The sequence below is a fragment of the Drosophila takahashii genome, chromosome 3R (genome assembly GCF_030179915.1).
Source record: "Drosophila takahashii strain IR98-3 E-12201 chromosome 3R, DtakHiC1v2, whole genome shotgun sequence".
NCBI lineage: Eukaryota > Metazoa > Arthropoda > Insecta > Diptera > Drosophilidae > Drosophila > Drosophila takahashii.
This window is the reverse complement of record NC_091681.1, coordinates 10,437,205-10,460,544: the sequence shown is the minus strand read 5'-3', so window position 1 is coordinate 10,460,544 and position 23,340 is coordinate 10,437,205. Positions and strand designations below refer to the sequence as shown.

General features: G+C 36.2%; 1 protein-coding gene across 3 annotated transcripts; it reads left to right on the top strand.

Annotated features, from left to right (window-relative positions):
- Positions 1-4,231: 4,231 nt before the first annotated feature.
- On the top strand, positions 4,232-22,625 carry Dmtn (transmembrane and coiled-coil domain 2 protein Dmtn). Of its 3 annotated transcripts, none has more exons than XM_017142046.3 (10): positions 4,232-4,341; positions 17,488-17,667; positions 19,529-20,176; positions 20,435-20,499; positions 20,559-21,064; positions 21,293-21,413; positions 21,495-21,599; positions 21,677-21,790; positions 21,869-22,044; positions 22,119-22,625. In XM_017142046.3, the coding sequence occupies exons 2-10, from the start codon at positions 17,526-17,528 to the stop codon at positions 22,243-22,245; spliced, it is 2,004 nt and encodes a 667-aa protein (XP_016997535.2). In that variant the 5' UTR covers positions 4,232-4,341; positions 17,488-17,525; the 3' UTR covers positions 22,246-22,625. The 3 variants fall into 3 exon arrangements, with proteins under 3 accessions (XP_016997535.2, XP_016997533.2, XP_016997538.2); XM_017142044.3 differs by having other exon boundaries at positions 4,232-4,711; XM_017142049.3 differs by lacking the exon at positions 17,488-17,667.
- Positions 22,626-23,340: the final 715 nt, after the last annotated feature.

Below are 23,340 nucleotides of genomic sequence, written 5' to 3'. Positions count from 1 at the left end.
AAAATAAAGATGACAATAAGGGAAACGGAAAATCCCTAACGGGTGGCACGAAATCACCTAACGCCTGCCTAATATCGAATATTCGATTGATCATTGGAAAAATTAGAGGTGGAGTAACGAAGATGTCATCGGTGTTTAAAAATATCGATAGCATCTGTTTCTTTAAATTTTATTTGTTTATTTAAAAAATGGAAGCCAATGGCCGCGTGCAGCAGAACAACATGATCACTGAAAAAATATATTTTTCCCGCCCCCGCAACTGCAGCGCTGCTTACAGCTATCGTGGATATATAAAAAACACAAAAATGGCTGTTGGGATATCTAACAGTGCGAAGCTAGTTATTAGTTATAGTTATTATAAGAATAAAAATATGTGATGTAGCTCAATATAAAAAACTAAAAATCAAAAACGAGCTTTAGATAAACTTCAAAAATTGCAACATCCCGCCATAAAAATAGGAACAAATTAGAAAAAGATCGTTTGTTATGCACGCGCCTTGTTTTTATTCGATATATCGTGTTTGTGTTACTGCACAAAGAGACTATCTAATAGCCGTCACTCAGCCAAAGGGAGTGCGAGAGAGATGGATATATAATTTTTTTTTGATTGCGCATAACTTTTAAATGAATGGTCCGATATTGGTGGGTGTATTTCTTATATAATTATTAATATTTTTTAGAAAAGGAATTCAATAAAAAATTTCTAGTATTATACAATTTTGTCTTAACTTAAAAGTACTAGCGTTATTTTTATTGTTCGCAATATGCAGCTCTAATGAATGAGCCAAGATGTACTGCTTAAAATTAGTGAGAAAATTTTCTGACTTGCTTGCACTTACGTAAAATCGGATACAAAAAATTACTCTAATCAATCAGCTGAACGATGTCGTGGAATAAGACATTTAGAACGCGCTTTTTGCCATCGATCCGGACTACTGGTGAAAATCATACAAATATAGAGAATAGGAGAAGGACTCCCTGGCGCTAATGCAAATGACCAATTGGTCTTAAATATTATAATACATTTTCGGGAAATTGGTGAGAAGTTGGCCGAGCAGATTGCTTCATTCAAAGCGTCCTTAAAAATTTCAATTTAAAACTACGCTCTGGTAGACCACCATTGCTCACTGAACGTGAGAAAAGAAGCGTTTTGAAACACTCAAATTAAGTCCAAGAACAACAGCCTCCTTTATATCAAAGGATATACACTCATGACACTGTATGCAAAATTTTAAAGAAGGAAGACCACAGCAGCCGGTGTTCAAAATTAAGCCCCAGGAGTTCTAAAAAAAGTGACGAAAGCAAGTTTTATATATTCGGGATAAAGGGCCGTAAGCTTGCGTGGCGAAAGAATGGTCAAGCACTTGACATCCAAAACCTTGCCCCGACCGTTAAGCACGGTGGTGGTAACGTTACGGTTTGGCGATGTATGACGGATCACAATATATATATCAAAATCCCAAAAGAAAATTTTACATCAAAGCAAAACTGGGATTTGAGCATGACTTATGATTCCAACAGGACAACGACCCGAGCACTGTGCCATAAATACGAAGCTTTAGTTGCTCTATAATGTAAAGAATCAGTTAAATTCGATACCGCAATTCCAAGATCTAAATCCCATTGAACATTTGGGGGACTTCCTGGAGCGCAGGATCCGCCAGCGCACCATTACATCAAAGGATATGGTAAAAAAAAAGTGATGGTCCAGAAATGGAATAAAATATCGGTGGAGGGCACAACAAAATTGGTCCAGTCAATGCCAAATCAATTGGCTGAATTCCTAAAACGAAAAGGGTTTGTATTAAATTCAAGTGTTTTTGCCAAAAATATGGAATTTCTGTATAATAATTGATCGAATTTATTATGTTTGATTACATGGTCTTGCACAATGATTACGTAATCATTGGATATGTAGTTTTTATTTAAAGAATTTATTAAAAAATTTATTTCCCTTCATATGGGTAAGAATTTTTCAACTGCGCATATGAAATTTTAGATTTTCTTCAAACTCGGGTACCTCGTAGAGTTTGCCTTGGTTATCATCTGTGATTTTTTTTTTAATTTTTTGGTGTTCATTTAGGGATGCTATGAATTTTTGAAGTTAAGAACTTAAAAAATGTTCTCAAACTTAAAATTAGTATATCACGAGAACGGCTTAGAGGAACAACGTGCAACTTTACACGTTTTTAAATGTGTACTAGGGGAATTAGGAAAATATTTTCTTACATTTTTTGTTGGCCAAAAAGTATGAATTTAAAATTTCTTATCGCGGTTTTGGAAGTCTTCTTCATCCTATATAATCAGCTCAACTATCCAAGATTATCCATTTCATAACCAACTTAATTTACCTGAAGAAACATTTTTGTTCCTTTCCATCATTTCCAAGATATATAATTTTCTATGCGAATTTAGAAAAACCCTTTTTATATTTCCAACGACAACAATTCTTACATGTTTAAGCTGAAAGTTTGCACAACTCAATTTCTCACTGATATTATGCCCATATATTAATATCATAATTTTACCACCGTCCCTTCAAATAGCTGCCATACATCGATGGATTTTCTTATTGTTAAGAAGGTAGGCTTTGAAAAATTAAAATTACAATCTGAACAATAACAAAAAATATTTTCAATGCCTACCTTTTAAACAATAAGAAAATCCATCGATTTGTATGGCAGCTATATGAAGGGATGGTGGTAATATTATGGGCTTCTTGCTTGCTCCTATGCTTTTTTTCGGGAACGCACTAAATGAAGTCATAGCCAATGCCGATTTTTCGGGAATGCAGCCGATGAGGACATCCCCGATGCAGTTTCCCTGCCTAGCATGGGTCTCACCTTTTATGTCAAATGGATCGACCAAAATGGTTTGGAGACAAAAAAATTAAAAATTCGACGAAAAGAATTACTGATTTTTTAATAATCAATATAGGATTCTATAAAGCGAATTGCAGTACACAAAAAGATAAAAGGAACTTAAAAATTGTATTGTATTATTCTACAATAATAGTGTGCTTAGACTGGGGCTCATTATGCGGTTATACCCCAACATTGTCCTGCTCATTCATTAAAGCATTCTTTGAGGCTTTGAAAGGTACAAAAATATATGCTTTTTTTGGGATATGTTTGGATAAGATGGCATGGTCACTTAGTATTTAGACGTTAAATTTAAACTTTAAATCATTTATGTTGAATGATGTAAAATTAATAGTGTGTATTGCCACATTATTTTTTAGAAAGGCAATTTTATATCAATTCATAGCCCCAGTTATGTCTTCATTTAGAAATATGATCGTTATTTTTAGTTGGCAACGGAGTAATTAGGCCTCTAAAATAATTTTTGTATTATTCTTATTTCTTTATAGCACCTTATTAGTCGCAAAAGGTTTAACAATTCAACCAAAAATCAAATCAATTTTTATTGTTGATCCCATTTCACAGCAGCTCTAATGAATGAGCAAAATTGTACTTTTTAGATTCAATTTTGTTCATTGCCGATCGGTCCTGGTAGTACCGCATTGAGGCATTTTAAAATATCAAAAAAAAATACCAAAAGTTACCATCGGTTTTTACAATTTTCCTCATTGACTGCTCATTGCATCCGACATATATCGTATAGGCTGAGAAAAAATTGAATTGAATGAGCCGAACAATGTAGTGGAATAACCGCATTATTGACATGCGATGAAAAGTAAAATGTTCTGATTTTTTCTCATAGGAACCGTGTGGATAGAAGAAGAGAAAAGTTTTTTAAATGTTCGACCCCGGTTTTAAAATATACTAGTAAATATGAAGAAACGCAGGCCGCCCCGCATCATATTTAAACATAATTTTAGTAGTCTCAACATACAATAAGGTGTGCTCTGTGGGAATGGACTCCATGGAAAAAGCGTATTATACGCAGTTTTTTAAAACAACCGATAGCACCACTATCGATAGTTGAGTTGCCGTTCCGGCTGAACGGTATGGCAGCACTGACTTAAGCAAGCCGCGCGTAGAAAGGCCATCGTTTGTTGGGGAATCCGAGCGTTATTCTTGGAAAATTGAAAGAGGTGTGGGCGAACGGCGTTATAACTTTTATAAAGCCAAAAAATATCTACACGGCAAATGGAAGGCTAGTGTGACCATTTATCAGGGTGACCAGAAGCGGCCAGTAATGTCAGCTCTGCACTGCGGTATTCTCCGTCGAAGAAGCGGCTGCCACACTTATTTTGTGTTGATTTCTATCGGCGGTTGGATGTGTGTCGGTTGATTCGGAGCGAAGCGAAGAGGAGGCGTCAAACAAAAAGTAAAGTGCAGCAACTGGCAGACAAGTTGAAAGGGCACTCAATTAAATGTAAGAAGCGACGGCAATGTTCAACAACAAATTTCGCTGATTGTCCAGGCGACTAACAATATTTTTCGCGAGGTGCGCAGAGCGAAAGGAAAATCAAAGAGGAAAATCTAATACACAAAAAGTGAAGAGCCAAAGCCAAATTATTGTTAACAGAAACAGAGTGTGTGCGTGTTTGTGTGCGATAGTTGTTGTTTTGTTAGTGAGAGAGAAAATCGGAAAAAGGGCGTCGCAGTTTGAAAATTGATGTGTGCATAAAAATCAAGCTGCAGCAGCCAAAAAAAGGGAGAAGAGAGAGGCAGAGAGCGTGAAAAGCGGATAGAGAGAGGAAGAGAGAGCGGGTGGCTGCACCTCAATAACTGTTGTTGCAAAGGTGAGTGCGTGCCGAATATTGTTTATAGTTCAAAGTTGTTTATTTAAGTGTACTCACAACCAGGCCCACAGACACACAAACACACGCGCGCACGTACCTGCGGCCCATGAACGTGTGTCTGTTGGCTTGGTAATTTTTTACGCCAAAAAACTGACAGATTGAGCCAGAGTTTTGGGCCAGAACATTCTTTTTGGTTTTCTTAAAAAAAAAAATAATTATTTGCTGACACCCGAAATGTTTAATTCGACTTAAAAATAAGAACTAAAAAGAGTTCACAAAAAATGTTTTAATAAGTTTACTGTTTTTAATAATTTCTTCAAAAATACTTGTTTGAAAAATGTCTTCTGATTTGGCATATAGACTAATTGTAAAGACAAGTCAAAATAAAATGTTTAACTAATTCACTAAATAATTATTATGTGTTTTTATGTCTTTAATAAAAAGTACAATTTTGAAAAATTCTAATAATTAGCCCCATTTGTTATTAAAAAATTTTCGTTAAAATTACTTAAGTACCGTACCGTATCACAACGAACTATCTTAGAAAACGGTCATAAAATTAGGCTATGTTGAAAACTGATAGTTGAGATATTTTTAATATTTACTCCAAAAAGGTTAATCGAGATACTTTACACACTGTCACATCTACACTTTATTGCCGTTGCTTAACATTACCCGAGCAACAATAGTTGAAATAATTAAGTTGTCAGAGATCATATCGGGATAGGGCTGGGTCCGTATACCTCCCGCAACCGACAACTCCGCTCCTGTTATGAGCTGCCTTCCCTGCCGCTGCACTTTGATTACTATTTGTTAAACCAACCCCTCCCTCGACCCCTGACATATGTATGCATAACACAATTAGCGTTAATAACAAATTCAATTAAATTCATAATAACAGGGAATGCGTTTTGTGGCCTGGCAACAATCACACTTTCCTTCCTCCACGTCTCTCGATCAATTTACTAGCTGCACATTTACTGTGAGATCGTCTTAAGCAAGTTTGTCTTTCAATAGCCTCTTCTTCCTGTTTGTTGCTTTTATTGTTGTTCGGAGACAGGCACGGTTGAATCTACAACAACACGTTTTTGTCAGCAATTGAATTAAATTCAGCGGGAATGATAAATGTAAGCGCACGGAAAATGAAAAGAATCGGCATTTATGTTTAGCGGGGCTATTTCTACAGAGAACAAAAAATTTAAATGAATTTTAGGCATGAATACTGAATTTGTTATACAAATCCAAACTTAAACGGCAAAGAAAATTATTAAATCATCAGTGTTCAGTCCGGGCTGTAAGTAACAGAACCTTTGCTTATTTTTTCGAGCATTACACAGAAAATACATTGTTATTAATGTGAATTATATTTTTTTATATTTAAAATTAATTATCTTACAGCAAAATAAAATTAAGTTGTGTCCTATCAATACGTTTAAAAGCTCAAAATAACCTATTAAATTTTTAAATTTTTTGTACCTTTCTTTTTGTTTAGTGTAGCCTTCTTGGTCGCACTCGTTTGCTTGTCAGCTATTTCTGGCGCAGTGTTTATATTATTTATTTAATTTCGTGTGCAGATCAACCTTCTCCTCTCTCTTCCACCGAATAATCTCTTTTGGTCTGTGACAACTGATGATTTTATTTATGATATTGTGGGCTCACTTCGCTCGCATATGCATATTAAATATTTCATTGAAATATTCCTTTGCCCAAATGTTTAAACTACGCGCGCTCATTTTGTGTTTGTTTAATTTCATTTTCAAATTGGCCACGAGCATGGAAAAGCTTTTGCTCTTCAGTTTGTTGCCAACGGCGCCAAAAACACTTGAACACATACAAATCTGGATACGTTTGGAATTTTGAAAGCCCACAAGAGTGCGAAGACCTAGACATTAGCCTGTGATGACGTCAAAGAGCAGGTGGGTGGTGGGTGGAATGAAGTGGATAAGCGCTGGATTATGAGGGAGAAGGGTAAGGCGTTTGACTTGTTATCTAGCCAGAGGGAGATTTTAAAATATTCGATTAGCATTCGAAAGCTGATAACAAATCACGGTCATACATTTTATTTAATTTGGTGGATAATGGTCATACAAAATCCAAATTTGAACAGTTTTGTTGGTTTTTATTTTTTAAGGGATTATCGAATTATTATTTAACTTCTCTTGCAATTATTAAAAAGGATTTAATGGTAAATTAAAAAATATACTTTAACAGTTAAATAATACGTTCATGCCAGTAAAATGTAATTTATAATTTATTATATTGAGAAAATGGGTAATTTTCCGCATGATCCTAGCTTTTCCCAATCACCACTTCTTCTTATGCTGATGTTGTGTCCGGTGTCTGTTTTTCACACAATGATTGATCAATTCACGTTCAATCATTAATTATCCTCATTAATTAGCTTTCTCTTTTTCAGCTACTTTTTTATTCTCACAGCCTTGATCGAAAAACAATTTTCAAACGAACCTCCCGATAAATGACTTTCGGTTATGACCGAGTCCCAGTTTCGTTTTCCGTCTTCCAAATACCATTAATCTCCGAATATCGTGCATTATGCAATGTAATCAAAGCATAAAAAAAGAGCACGAAAGCACGCAAATTATTTGCATATTTAATTAAGTTTATTTGATGAGCGAAGGCCAGCGCAAAAATAAGCAGAGTGAAAATAGTGTTGGGTTTTATAGTTTGTTCTTGAACTTCTCGCGAACCGAACCGATCCGATACAATTTGTTTTTGTTTTCCCCGATGTTATTTCTTTCTGTTTATTCTCTGTTGTTTTGGGCGTGTGCCCAAAAGAGAGAAGCCAAAAGAGAGGGACATGAGCAAACCGAACCGGCTCTTCAAATGGATTTTGTCCTGGCAACAAGCGACGCACCCAACAAAAATATGTCACTAAAATGGTTTATGTTTCTACCTGATTAGCCCTTTGGCAGTCAATAATTATAGCATCACCCCAGATAACCCAAGACAATCGCATTTCCGCCTCTAAAGCCAAATAATCATGCTCCCCTTATGTATGTACATTGTACATATTTGCTACTTCTACTACTTAACGTATAAGCAGACATCAAACCCTGATTAGATTCGTCTGCGAATTTTTCCCAGTCCCCTACTAATCGTACAGATTACGTTTATTAATCATAATTGACTAATAAAAGAAGGTTAAATTTTTTCTTGAATATTTCTAATTTAAAAGCCCATAAAAACGTTGACTTTTCAAAAGAACTCTGAGCTAAATACGCAGAAATGGGTAAAGGGAGTGTCATAAAATGGAATTTCTTTCGTAGATTAAAGTTTAGTAACCAAGGTAAAGTTAGCGTTATGGCTTTTTTCGATTTGCTGATGATGTCAGGCATGCTAATTTAGATTAAATGGTTGAGTTAATACCTATGCCAAACAAAACTTCATTTGGTATGTTTGCTATTCATCAATTTCTAGTGATTCTAGAGCAAACCTAATGTATAAGTGGGTTCCAACACTTCTCGGAAAGGGATAATGGCAGTGAGTGGTACAATTAAATAAGATTTCGTTTTAAAACAATAAGATTTAGAGCTTTCTTTGCTTTCTGAAATTCTGGGGAAAGTGTTTGCTAATATGTTTTTTTTATGAATGGAAGTATCCGTACCTCAGATCTGGTGACTCATCCGCTATTCAGAAGTATGCTTGAACAGATGACCAAATATGACAATGACCTTATAAGTTAAACTAAACTACAGCTTTTGAGCTTGTTATTTTTGCTGTTGCCGCTCTGATGGCCCCACACATAAGTTTCAACAACTTCCGTTGTGAAAATTTACACATAAATTGTTAAATTGTTTTGCACAAACAAAAAGACACAAACAACAATGGAAACGACAGTTTTCACTTTCACCTTTTGAGTTTTGCCCGGATTGCGTTGCAAAGAGGGGGACCACATGGGAAATGGAAAGGGTTGAGGACTTGTCAATCAATAATTTAATATTTGTTTTTGCAAGTCTGGCAAAAAAAACACTAGGAAGACAAACGAAAACAATGGATGGAAATACCAGGTGTTTTGGGAATAATTAAGTCTTTTAATGTGCATTTAATTACTCAGATGCATTAAGCAGTAATATTAAAATAGCAAAATTTTACTTAAAATATTTTTAAGAATATTAAAAAACGTATATCTAAATTTAACTAACTTGTTAAGTTAATTTTACAATGTTTTTTGACGAGTAGGTAGGACGAGTATTTTTTAGTTAATACTAAAACAGTTTTAAGAAGAGGAAAAAAACAGTAATGATATTCGGTATAGTTTGGTACTGAAATACCGCTAATAGAATTAAAATAAATACATTGTTCTTAAATCAATTCACCTTCCCCATTTTTAGTTTTAGTGTACACATTTGGTTGAGAGCAATTTAAATTCATCAACCGAAAGCGATTTAACGTCAGCAGCAGTCACCAATGAATCATTCCGCTTTGGGGGCTTAAAAAGTGGGTGGAGATTCAAACCCCTACCTCATGCGGGTCTGCTTCTTTCTGGCTCCTTCCAAAACACGAGCTCGCGGCAAACGTGTTCTGACCTGTTTTCTTTGTGTATTTTCGTTCTGGGTTTTTGATTTTTGTTTCCCCCACTCGGCAAAAAACAATGACCAAATTAAGCATAAATATTTTTGTTTGTGTATGTGCCAAGTTAGCAGCGTGCTTTGTGTTTTCCTTTCCGGTTTTCTCGGTTTTCATGAGTTTGATATTTCAAACACGACACTCGCAGCGTCTCGTTTGTTTATACCATTTATTTACTTTATTTATTTTTTCATATTTGCATTTTAGTCATGCGAGTTTTTGCTGACGACGATTGGTCGTCGGTCAATTCATTGAACATTCAGTGTAAAAATGTTAAGCAGGTTGATCTTTGTCCGAATATTCGATGACTAATATCAAAAACAAGCTGTTGAATTAAAAAACATACGACAAGATGAACTGTGACAAAATCCTATAAAATGCGATGAAACATAAAAACACGTGTAAAAGGTGGCTAGGGAGAAAATAAAATTATATTGAGGTTTATTTTTAAAAGAGACTATGAAAAATGATTCTAAGAAAAGCATAAAACTCCCACAATAATATTTTTGAATCTAATTTTACTGAAAGAACTGTAAGTATTTTTCCTAGAATTAATTCGACGAGTCTCTTGCCTATATGTGCTAATCAATTTAATATCTGTTTCACGATTCATTGGTCAATATAAGTACGGCATAAGTAGCTGACTCAAAATGACAATCAAGAAATGTGCAATAAGTAATCGTTTGAATATTAAGTTTTTACAAAAGAAAAAGATTATATAAACGTTTAGGAATGTCAGTATCAGTTTTTAATTAATTTAACTAAAATTCAATTTTTTTATAACTGTCGGAAAAAATGGAAAATTTCTAAGAAGTACAAATGAGTCACTAAGATTACCTGAACCTCAGTAACTGTTTCGGATTTCTCGAGTCGGGCTCCAAGGTTCACCGAGCTTAAAGTTCAGCTCAGAGTGTCTCATTTGACAAATGCCATGACACCATAAAATTTATGTCGGAACCCAACTCAAACTCTTTGGATTTCCTCTTTCTTCTTGCGTCTGTGAACCATCACAAATGTTATTGACCCGCAGCAGAAGTCAATTAAGCGATTCGCCCAAAATTGAATGATGAAACAATTTGCTTAAGGGCGTGGTCGATATATGGAAAATAATTACATGCATCATTTCATAATGTTAATCGGGTTTGAGCCATTAGATTATTGGCAAACAATTGCTAGCTAATTATTGTGTGATGAGTAAAACAAAAATTAGTTTGAATAGACTTTGAATAGGTGTTATAATTAAAAACTGAAAGCGATAGTGGATTGAATAAATTGTTTGGGGAATCGCAATTAGAACTTGACTAGCAGAAGACAAATGAATAATAAATCAGAAAAATTTAAAATTTTGCAAACATTTCGATTTATAGAAAAGTGTTGTTTTAGTGAAGATTATTCCGCTTTAATAAATATTCCTAGAGTTTATTTTTGTCATTAAGTCTTTCCATTTTAAACAAAAAGTTACAACAAACGAATCAATTTCAAGAACATTTTGATCATCCGATATAGCAACCTTAAACTGTGGGCGCGGTCAAGGTTTTAGTCTTTCGATAATCTTTTGTTTTTGTACAAAAAAACGTAAGAGGAAAAAAACTGAGCACCCACAGCTGCTGGTTTTGGTGTAGAAACAAGCCATAAAATAGTTTTAAATGTGTCATGACTTATGGCCGAAACATCGTCTGGCCGACTAGAAGTATCTGCCAAGTTTCAGCAGCATCATGTTGGCCCCACATGCTGGACTCGTGCTGCGAGTATCTCAAAGAAAGTGGCACAAACCAATTGCGTTAATGGGAAGCCGCAGCGGAAGAGATAGTCCCGCAGAGAGAAAATGGAGAAGTAGCACCACAGACTTGGGCAGAAGGCATTAGATAACTGTCATAAAGGTAATTGCCTGGCTGACTACTCTGTTGTTAAATGAAAAACTTTTTCCCTACCACAAAAACCGCATAAAAAAAAAACAACTAAGACTTGCTGCTTAGTTTCTCCATTTTTGAATGGATATTAGAGCCCTGCATGAATCTTTCAATTTTTGTTTTATCATAGTATGCCATGAAATTTCTGATTTGTTTAATTCAATTCTATGTGAAATAAATTGAATGTTGTTCTAATTCATTTCGAATTGAATGAATCGAATGAAATATTTTATGAATTTTTTGAATTTTTCAGATTTTTTTTGTGTTTTCTTTTGAGAACAAAAAGTGGAAAATTTTTAACAAATCAATGTTAACTGCATAGTAAATAAAATTCAGGCAGATTTAATCACAAAATAATGGCCCTTTCTTCCTCAAAATAAATTGTCGTTTGAATTATTTCTGAATTCATGCCATTCATTCATTGAATTCTATTAAAGTCAAAATTCAAATTCATTCAATTCTATTAAACACAAACTTCTAATTAATTCATTCATATAACAGAAAAAAATTCAAAATAATTCATTGAATCCATTCATGCAGGGCTCTAATGGATATTCGCCCTCTTAGTAACATTTTAAAATCCAGCTTTCTAGTGACACAGCACAAAGAATTATTACCAGCGATTACACAGCAATAAAGATAATATACTAACCTGATAATTAGGTAGTATTTATGATTCTATGGCCACAAAATACGGCAAACGTAGTAGCCACTCCTGATAAATTAAAAACCATTCCCACATTTAAAAATTAATATTACGCGATGTTCTTTCTTAAAATAATATCATATGTTTGTTCCCCTGTCAATTAATGAATCAGCCTTTTTTTTTTTTGCCGGAAACGGCTTGACTATAAAAGGTGTTCAGAATAATATAAATAAATGTAATATGACGAAGACTGGAGTACATATCTATCTTTGATTCCGCCTTCTTTATATAGAAATAACGATATCAGGTTTCCTTCATTTTTCAGCCTCTGATTAATAAGGCGGTGAATCAAATTTCTATATTTTTATTTACACACTCGTGTGGCACTCATTGGTTGTGGGCTTAGCCAACACCTGAGGGCTGATTAAGGTCAGGTGTGTGGGTTTCTTGTGGACATTAGATAAGACCTTAGCACGGTCAATTGAAAGCCAATCTTGTTGAGAAAAGCTCCAAACGATAATAAGTTTTGCCAAAGAAAAACATGTGGGACAGTAGAAAACTAAGAAAAATTACTAGAAAAAGGAACTAATCTTAAACAATTATTGCGTCGGATCTTTTTCTGTTGTAGTACTGTTAAGTAAAGTATAACTGTTCATTTGTGTACTAATTTGTTTATATTTTTCGAGTGATGCACTTTCAGTGTTATTATTTCATTCAAGTCGTTATTTAGGATTATTTTCATTTATTATATGTTACAATGAAAACAACTTCTTTTGTTTACCGCGTTTGCTATCCGGAAATTGCAAAATCACTTTATGTTTGGTTTCCATTCAGAAGAGTATCAGGGAGAGTATTAGAGAGCAATTGCTTATGGTCATAAATCAAATGTTATCTAATTTTTTACAAATATGACTCACACAAAGATTCTTACCTGGAATGCTGTATATGTACGTATTCTTCAACTGGACTTTGCAAAAAGTTACTAATGGGTAAAGAAAGTATGTGGATTTTTTATCGTTATCTCAACGCTATGGATTCGATTGCACTCGTGTTACCCACTAATTATTCGAGATAGTGAAATACATTTTCCCTCTCACTTTTCCGACTTACACAACACACTTTGGCTGATTGATTGATAAATAAGGTTTGTAATTAAAATACAATTGCTATGACTGATATCTTTCGGTGGCAGTTTGAAAATAGATCTGCTCGGTATCCATTGCAGCGATAATAAGCTTATTGGAAATGGCACAAGCGTTCCTTTTCTTTTCCCCAGTTATTTTTGGTGGTTGTGGTTGTCGATTATGACAGTTCCCAGTGTGCTTATCTAAAACCAAAAATACAACAGCAACCATATGGCGCAACTCTTTTTTTTTCTACCATTTTTGATAGTATTTTATTTACCTTTGAATAATAAAATAAAAAAATAGCTGTGTATTTTAATTTTGGTTCCGCTGAGTCTTCTTAACTTTCCAATAAAAAAAGTGTTCATATGCCAATACTTTTATTGTTAATGTCACAAAATAAATATTGTTATATGTCAACATTTTTTTTGTATTATTATCCAATATTTAATAAAAATAATTTTTCGAGTTATTAAATTATATTTTCGATAGAGGACTGTTTTTCAAATATGTAAGCATTTAGCTAAGAGCGTTTAAAGTTTGTATTTTATGTATGTGTAGCATGAATCACGACCAGCACTTGACACCTGCCACCCGCATTTATTTCCCTTTTCTCCGTCTCTTCCACCACCCCCTTTTTGTGTCTGCCAACAAATGAGAATAATGCCGTCAGCCCCAATAAAAAAAACAAACTGGCAGGCTACAACTTACCTTTGGCTTGTCTCAAACAGCAATTTAAACACCTGCAATAATAAAACACAACGCAAAATGCTGAAACAAGAAAGCCAGTAAAGTAACATCTATAAAAAATACATTGACAACATTGCGTCTTGTTAAATTGTTGAGGTAATGGGCCAACAGTCAAAAGTTTACTCACTCACTTGTTTTTGTTTTTGTTTGCCCTCTTTTCTCGACTTTTACGATTTTTGTTGAGCAAACTTTGCAATTCTTCGCGGGAAGTTCAATTTTTGTTGGCGTATTGTATGTTTTAATACCCTGACCTGCCCAACATTTATGATACTGTCGGCTTCAGTATTCGCAGTCTTGCATAATCATGGAAAAATGAGTTTGACCTTCTGGCAATGCTGTGAGTTTCGATAAGAAAGCACATGAAGGGCACTCACAAAAAATACGATTATCAAAGTCCTCAAAGAAATATTTCGGTATTTTGATTAATAGAGTAAAAATGCCAAATTAAAAACCTTAAGTATAGTTTCGGCATGGTTTATAAGTTGATTTCGTCTTTAACTATAGAAACCAATGAGTGCAGACTTATGGAAATAAACGGTGCATCGTGAGGTCATTTGAATTCAAATTGTTCCAGACAGTCGAGTGCAGCATTATTTAGATGGCAGAAATGTGGGCCAAAGTCTATAAGAGGCAACAACATGATGTCTAATGATAGAATTACCCGCAGTTCATAGGGTGATGTGGAAGGAGGGTTGTTTCATAGGGAGACTGGGTGAGAATGCAAACGAGACCGAGAGTCAGTAGTGTAATTACTTGTTGACTGGCTGCCGTTGTTTGTACATATGCACGGACTTATAATTTAATGCGGCTCTTTATATTTATAATCCGAGCGTGGTGACCTTCACTAAAGATAACCAGCTGCGCTGCCAAGTCGGAATCCTGAGATGTTGTATGTAGAACGATGTGGTATTTCAGTACCGAGTCATTAGCAAATGTCTTGGCATAATTGAATCTGCATACTTGGTATGTAAGAATACATGTGTGCACATGTGCGGTCGGAATAATAATTTTAAAAGCTTTGCTTATTGTAACAGAGAAATGTCTGTCGGTTTATAGAGAAATATATACGATTTGAAGTTGTGTTTGGCTAAACTGAGTGCCAAAATGCTTTACAATATTCTAAATAAATACTTTACCTTAATTTCTGCGACTTAAAATTTTTTGAATTGTAAACAGTTTTTAAACGATTTAAGTCCATGGCACGAATCAGTAACTTTTAATGCTAATGGGATTACAATTGTTGCTTTAGTTAATTTTTAAATGTTTTTAACAATGAACAATTTCGTTTAAAAAAGCTCTAAGTACGAAAATAAATTTACCAGTGCTATTATTTTGATGGTACGTTTGTTTTATGCTAATGCACTTGCCGTATGTCATAGGTCTGGGCCTGGATCAATTATCTCTGGACTTTGTACGCAACCCACTCCCCATTCCTTACTAAGTGATAAAGAATGCGGAACCGGCTTGGATCGTTTCCCATTGATGGATCTCTTGGGTTCATGTGCACTCGAAAACAGAATATTGATAACCAAAATTCTGTGGGGTGGGGTTGTACTGGCCTTATCATTACAAATTGCGACTTGTGCTAAACAGTCATTTGAGACAATGAGAAGCAGCGAGAGGGAGATACGAGAGATATAGTCTTCGACATCATGAGTTTCAAAGTCGTGAGTGCAGTGACCCTGAATATTTTTTCAATCCAAGTTGAAAGATTCATTCACTAAAGGGATTGATAAGCCGCTTTGAGAAGATTTGTGACTACAATGTTAGCTAATGATTTTATTTAATTGAGTTGCAATTTTAATTGATAACATTTCACTTGTCTAAGCATTTTTACATAGGAAAAATAGCAAATAAATTATAACTAAAATATGGTCCCCATTTCAAAACACCTTTTTCGTATTATTCATATAAATATACATAGTAAAAACTAGGAATTGTAAATTATCAAAGAGAGCTTTTTTATATTTATTTAACAAATGTTGTTAGTCAAAGAAAGAGCATTTTCAAATCGCCACGGGCTTTCTTCGTCTCGCCTGATATATAATTTCAATGCGCTTATTGTTATTTTGTTTTTGTTTTCTTTCTGTTTAAACAGTCAGTCAGCACACGAACAAAACAAGTGTGTAAGAAAGCGAATGGGACGGGAGTCGCGGGAATAACAAAGCTCGCAAAACAGAAGAAGGTTACAAAATACGTTGATTAAAATTCACAAACAAACCGAAAGAAAGGGGCACAAAGAAAAATGATTATGCTCGATTCACACAGCAAAACTTCGTAGCTAAAGGCACCGAACCTCTATCCGCCTTCCTTTTTTTTTTCTTTTTTTTTTTACTCTGTACCCATCAGCTGTGGCGCAGTCAAGTGCAGATGAGCATTTGGGTTGAAAGCGCAACGGACTGAATATCCATCTTTATCTCTCTTTCCCTGTCCTCCCAAATCTTTTTTAAAGTCAATTCGCTGCCCAAGAACAGTGATGCCTAGTTTATATCCCCATCATCAACATTTTTTCAGGTACGCATATACGATTTTTTTAAGTCCTAACAGTGTCGACCTTGAGGTGAAAAATCAGCTTTCTTTAATATAATTTTAGTAATTATTCAAGTCTGTAAACATACACTGTTCCAGTAAAAAGCTATTTTACAATTTTCCGTCGATATTTTAAATCACATCAAAATTAAAAGTTTCTTTACTACGAAAGTACTCTATTAAAGAGAGTGGATTTTAAGTCGAAAATTACTTTTTAAAATAGACTTTTTTGTAGCCAAGAGTGGCTCATAAGAAAAAGTTAAAAATTTCTAGGCTAAGCTATAAAATAGCCAAAGTAACCACTCAGCTCTACGGCTTACAATGCAAAGTTATAGACTGTAAAAATGTCTGAACATGTGCGAGTGTGGCGATGGGCTTAAAGGGATTTACCGAACGGAAAATTACCCGAAAAATGTAAAGCGCATGAAGAAAAAGCGGAACGCAAGTGGAAAGTGCTGCTTGTGGATTCTCAATTGGTTCAAGTGAAGTAACAATGGGGTAGGTCTTCAGTGGGCGTGAAAGTTCGTCCATTAGAGCTGATTACGATCTGGAACGGCTTCCATGCTGACAAAAAAAAACATAGGGGATAAATGTAATGGAATTTGGGATATTTCAACGGGCGGATTAAATACATTGGAATTTATTAATGGGTGGAGAAATCAACTGGGTGTGCTGTCAACAAATAGGCTCCAGTGTATAAATGTGTATAATCAAGTAAACAATTCGTATCAGGGTGTCATTGAATGATAATGATGATGCGTCCGCCGTCTTTTTAGAGGCAGTCCCCCAACAACCCAACATCATTGTAATGCCACTTGAGTCCTACACTTTCTCAGACTGAGAACGTATATACTCACATAATCAATCTATATAAGGTTTTCCGATATAGTCAGCCGGTAGCTAGGGGCAGTATCTCTAACAAATTGCTGCCATATCTGGTTAAGAATAGATTGTATACATATCTGGAGGCGAAGCACTTGAAATGTGTCAGTGATGACACTATTTTTTGAATTTACAAGATGGTTTCCATCTGCGAAGAAATGCTAGGAATGTATAGAATTCATTATTCCATGTGCTCCACTTTTATTCACACTTGTATATACAAATATTTTCCGATTATGCGCGGATTATCAGCTGGCGGACAGTTGATTCACCTTTAGACTTTGCTACTTAGCCTAGAAAATGTTCTGAAAATATTGTTATTCATTCTCGTTTCTTGTTTCTTTGCAGTCAGCGAAATCGTGGTCATTGAATGGCAGCCTGCAATAATGGATTCCACGCCTAATGCGGCCCTTCATCCGAACCAGAATCGGGATTTCCTAACGTTGCAGTCCCTGCGTCCTTCCCGGGGCTCCAGCTCGAATCTGCGCGCCAGTCGCTCACCCTCTGCCAGCCGAAGCACCGAGCAAAGTAATTATCAATTATGATTATGAATCCTCCGGACTCCTCTCTCCAAGCCACCAAAATCCCCTCCGCCGGCTCCTTTTTTCCATTAGTTAGTCGCATAATTGGAATGATTGGCTCGTGTTAAAGCTTGAGCTTCCTGCATCTTATCAGCGGGGCTAATGTCAATCTGAGGGTCTGGATGCGGTTGCCGAGCTCGATTGGATGGGGAATGCTATGCTATCAGTGGGCGTCCAATTCAATTTGTGCTTCCGCTATTTACTAGTTTGTAGAGCTGTAGCAAAAACTGTTCAAGAAAGAGTAAATCTTTGATAGCTTATGATTTACTTAAATCTACTATCTTTCCATAAAATTACTTCAAATATTTCTTTAATGAAATACCTTTGTCATTGGGTTCAGAACTATAAGTTTTTTTTTTTTTTCAATATAAAAAAAAAGAAAAATAATAATCTTTAAAATATATCAGAATTATTAAATTAAAGGGAAATTCTAATAATTTACTTTTTTAATGAACAATGGAGTCATAATGATAATGGGAAAATCGATTTTTAGTATAACTTTAATACTGTAAACTAGTAAAAATGTAAGTTCGTCCACTCGAAGCACAAAAGTTTTTTCCTACTTGGGATACAGTGTATTCTGTACTTCCATGAGTTTCCACCCCAGATGATGAGCGATGACTCATCTTCCACAATCCAAAAGCATCCCAAACACCCCTTACGCCCCATTATTCGCAATGTTTTTACGAGTTCGGCATCAACAAGCTTACAAACGCCATGTATAAATCCAAATCAAGAAGTATAGCCCACTTTTGAGTGCCTCCGACCATTATATTATTTCATTTGACTGTGCCTAACATCTGTTATCTGTTTGATTGCACACTTTACATATTTTTCTTTTTATCTTTTCTATATTTTCGTTGTTTAGCTTTGTAACCGTTGAATGTTAGCCTGCCTAACTAGCTACACTTGCAACTCAAACCAATCAGAATCATTGATAAATGTAGGTATACAAATATTATACAAAATTCAATTGTTTTGCAAGTTGCTCGCACAATTCATGCACTTTCACCACCACACACACGCACTCATTCCCATAATCTTATTACTGCTTATTTTGGTTCTATTCACAGCGAAAAACACGCGATTTTAAACGCTATTAAACTGCCTGCAACTGCTTCTTCTTTTCCCCGCTCTTTCTGTCTCTATTTTTCTTGTTTGTCTATCTCTTTCTACGGCTCACAGACAGGCTGTCCAGCTGTCAATCAAAAAAGTGAAATAACTTATTTGAAACACTTATTCATCGCACATTCAACACACACATCTACACTATAAATCAGCGCCGAAGTGTATACAGTACACTTTTCCAGTTCTTAAAAAAGGCGTCCATTAAAAACTGTTAAATTGTTAAAAAAGTGATATTTTAAATTTATATTTCGAGTACTAATGACTTACTGCGCCTCATAAAACTGAAACTAAGTAAAAATCCCTGAAAACAATATAAATCATCATTACAAGCATTTAAAATAATAATGTGATAAACAAAATAAATTTACTATGAACAAAAACTAGTATCGAAGCAAAATATAATTAACCGAACATAGAATATTAATTAAAATATTATTAAACTAATGGTAATATTGGAATTACTCGGAATTTCATTATTAACCATAAAAAATAATACAAATTTGCATTAAACTGAAAACAACTCATTACTCCACCATCAATATCATTTAGTATGTGCTGAGTACTATGTTTCGTACTACTTAAAACGCGCCTCACGATCAACAGAATTAAAAAACAAAACACCCAAATTAGACTTAGCAAATAACTCAAGTCGTACTTTTCTATGCGCCACAATTCGCCAGTGTCCCGGGAGCGAGCCAGTGAGGCAGCGGCAGCCACTCAGACAGCAGCAGCGACAGCGGGAGGAGCGCCATCCTCATCGGTGGGAGGACCAGTTTCAACGACGACAACGGCGGCTGGAGGGGCGACTTCCGGATCCGGAGCAGCCTCCGCGAACACGAACAGCAATTCCTCGGCCTCATCCAGCACAGTGGCAGCTGCACAGGCGGCTGTCTACAGCGGCGGCAACACGGTGACCGGAAGTTTGGGCAGCGGCGGGGTGGTGGCTCGTGGCTTCCGCAGCCACAGTCCCACCCACCGGCGGCGAAGTCGCGAACGCCAGCGACGCACCCATGGCTCCGATCAGGGTGGTCTGCTGGCCTACAGCGGTCTCGTCGGCGTCAACGACATGACGGATTTCTTGGGCCCACAGCAAGGCGGCGGAGGAGGAGGTGGTGGAAGCGCCGGCACCGGCAGCGGCCTGGAGGACTCCCGTCTGTCCGGCAACGAGGACTACTACTCCTCCTTTGTCTCAGATGAGTTCGACAGCAGCAAGAAGGTCCACCGCCGCTGCCACGAACGCAGCTCCAGCGTTCAGGCCATCGACCGATTGAACACGAAAATCCAATGCACCAAGGAGTCCATCCGACAGGAGCAAACTGCCAGAGATGGTAAGTAAAAATGTAGTTAAAATTGGCTTTTTAAGCCATTTTACATTTTCTGGAAATTTTAAGATTTTTGATTTCAAATATATGATAAAATAATTTTCGCAAACCAAAGTTTATTATCAAGAGATAAGAGGTGTTAAGAAACAATTGGTACTATTATTTATTAACGCCGTACTATTAAAAGAAAAGTTTTTAGAATAAAGGCCGATTAGATCTGAAATAAAATCACATCTTTAATCTACTTTAATTCTTCAATTTTAGATAATGTCAATGAGTATCTTAAGCTGGCAGCCAGCGCAGACAAACAGCAGCTGCAGCGTATCAAGGTATGTTTATATATTTATCTTTTAGAACTACATTTCATTAACTCGTAACTTCTCGACAGGCTGTCTTTGAGAAAAAGAACCAGAAGAGCGCACACAATATCTCGCAGCTGCAGAAAAAGCTGGACAACTACACAAAGCGGGCCAAGGATCTGCAGAATCACCAATTCCAGACGAAGAGCCAGCACCGGCAGCCGCGCGAAGTCCTGCGCGATGTAGGCCAGGGTCTCCGCAATGTGGGGGGCAACATCCGCGATGGCATCACCGGATTCTCCGGATCCGTGATGTCCAAGCCAAGGGAGTTTGCCCACCTAATCAAGAACAAGTTTGGCAGCGCCGACAACATCAATCAGATGAGCGAAGCCGAGCTACAGGGCATGCAGTCCGCGAATGCCGACGTTTTGGGCAGCGAGCGACTGCAGCAGGTGCCCGGAGCCGGGACATCAACGGGATCCGGTGGGGGCGGACATAACAACAACACCGGCGGTGCGGGCAGCGGTACAGGAAAATTCAACAGTGACAATGGCAGCGAATGCAGCAGCGTGACCAGCGAAAGCATACCAGGGGGGTAAGTTCAGTCTAGATTTTATCGCTTAAATAAGTATACTCATATGTATATAGTTTGAACTAGGTATATTACCCTGAGGATCCTAAAGGATCAGTTTAACACAATTATGATTAAAAATCAATTCTTAAATGAAGTAATACAAACTAAGATGTTGTCAGAAGTTTTTGATGAATTTTGATTACGTTACTATCATTAATATATTAAATGTAAAATTGTAAATAATCCTAGGTCCGGCAAAAGCCAGTCGGGTGCCAGCCAATACCACATAGTGCTCAAGACATTGCTAACCGAGCTGGCTGAGAGAAAGGCCGAGAATGAGAAACTCAAGGAACGCATAGAACGTCTGGAGGTGCGTATATACCGAGAAAGCCAGGGAAATAGGGATTTCCTATCACCAATAATATTTGAATCTCTTTTCTATTTTCGGAAGACGGGCCAAAAGGAATTCAACAATCTGACCGCCACACTCGAAAGTGAACGCTATCGTGCCGAGGGACTCGAGGAGCAAATCAATGACTTGACAGAATTACATCAGGTTCGTAGTTCACTTGGCTGACGCTTTGGCAGTTTGCCCGACATTCGTGCTTATGCTTTGCCGCCTTTGTTTGACAGAATGAAATTGAGAATCTGAAGCAAACGATTGCCGACATGGAGGAGAAAGTACAATACCAAAGCGATGAAAGACTACGTGACGTCAACGAAGTGCTCGAGAACTGTCAAACGAGGGTAAGTTTGAACGTTTGGGGAGGACTGCAACCCCAATCCAGCCAAATGCAAACCGAATTTAACCGACCTTTTGCACAGATATCGAAAATGGAGCACATGTCGCAGCAACAATATGTCACCGTCGAGGGCATTGATAATTCCAATGCACGGGCTTTGGTTGTGAAACTCATCAATGTGGTATTAACGATATTGCAAGTGGTTCTCCTGCTTGTGGCCACCGCTGCAGGCATCATAATGCCTTTTCTCAAAACGAGGTAACTATTGCTAAATTCCGTGCCACGATGAGTGTCAATAATATAGTTTTTTTTTTGGCTTTCCTCATTTCCAGGGTTCGCGTTCTCACAACATTTTTGTCCATTTGTTTTGTCATCTTTGTGATACGACAGTGGCCGGATGTTCAAGATATTGGATCCGGACTGGTGCGGCATCTCAAGCAATCACTGGTGGTCAAGTAAACTCGGTCGGCCATCTCATCTACCGAGTAGTTCATACGTTCTTTAGTTAGCCTAAGTTCTAAAGTGCATATTTTGTATATAGCTTATCGATAACGATTATACCAATAATTTTTAACTGAAATTGTATCAATTATCAACACGAACACACACTCTCGAGAAACTGTACAAAACATTCATACCCATTTGTCTTATCACACACCTAATCATCACACCCACACTTCGCATCAAATTTAGCAAAATTGATTTAAACTATGTAATAACTTGAAATGCTGATATGTCTCCGTGCATTACTCAACTATATTTGAACATACATAATTTATGTATAACCTATATTAAATATTTACATTACTATAAAACAATTGAAATTATATAAAATGAAAGTTTTTATAAATCGGAAATTTATCACTATGGAGGAATTGATAGGTAACAAGAGAGATACTTGTTACTTTGCTGAAGGGAGTGCGAGGAAATATTTCCAATATTTGAAATGAGATTTACCTAGAGGCGATTGAATTAATTGCACATACATAACTTTTTAAGGGGTTATAAGCAGTTGTACCAGTTGAAATAGCGTGATTTCCAGGATATTTTTTTTTTAATAAAAAATCCCTCGTTCAGCAAAAAGAGAATTGTTTTTTATAGCTTCTTAAACTTTTCCCTGAATTAGGAGAACTGTGCATTTTTGGGAGAACACTGTAACGAGATAACTGCGTTTTAAATTTTGGTGCCAAGCGGAATCAATTTATAAAATGCTTCGGTTCTAACTGTCCAATCATTATAATTTTCGATGTAAGTATTCTTAAGATAAAGAAATTTAAAAAAATGTATTAAAAGGAAAAGGATTACAAAATTATACTTTTTTATCAGGTACAAAGGTCATTAAAGAATGGTCCTAATTTGAACGATTTTTTGGCTGAAACAAACTTTTGCTTTTTAGGAACACCGATAATATCAATGCTTAATCACATGTACAAGCTTTTGTAGTTCCCAAGATACCAACGTTGGTATAGTTGGGCTGGCTTAATGAGCGACTAGTATTTTATTTGACTCTCACGTGAGCTCCTAGGACCAGAATTACATTCAACAAGGAAAGAA

Bases quoted from the DNA above. Each gene is read 5' to 3' on its own strand.
- Dmtn (XM_017142046.3), top strand. From the start codon at position 17,526: ATGGATTCCACGCCTAATGCGGCCCTTCATCCGAACCAGAATCGGGAT. The intron at 20,500-20,558 runs GTATGTTTATAT...ACTTCTCGACAG, and splicing joins AGCAGCTGCAGCGTATCAAG to GCTGTCTTTGAGAAAAAGAA. The intron at 21,414-21,494 runs GTGCGTATATAC...TATTTTCGGAAG, and splicing joins AACGCATAGAACGTCTGGAG to ACGGGCCAAAAGGAATTCAA.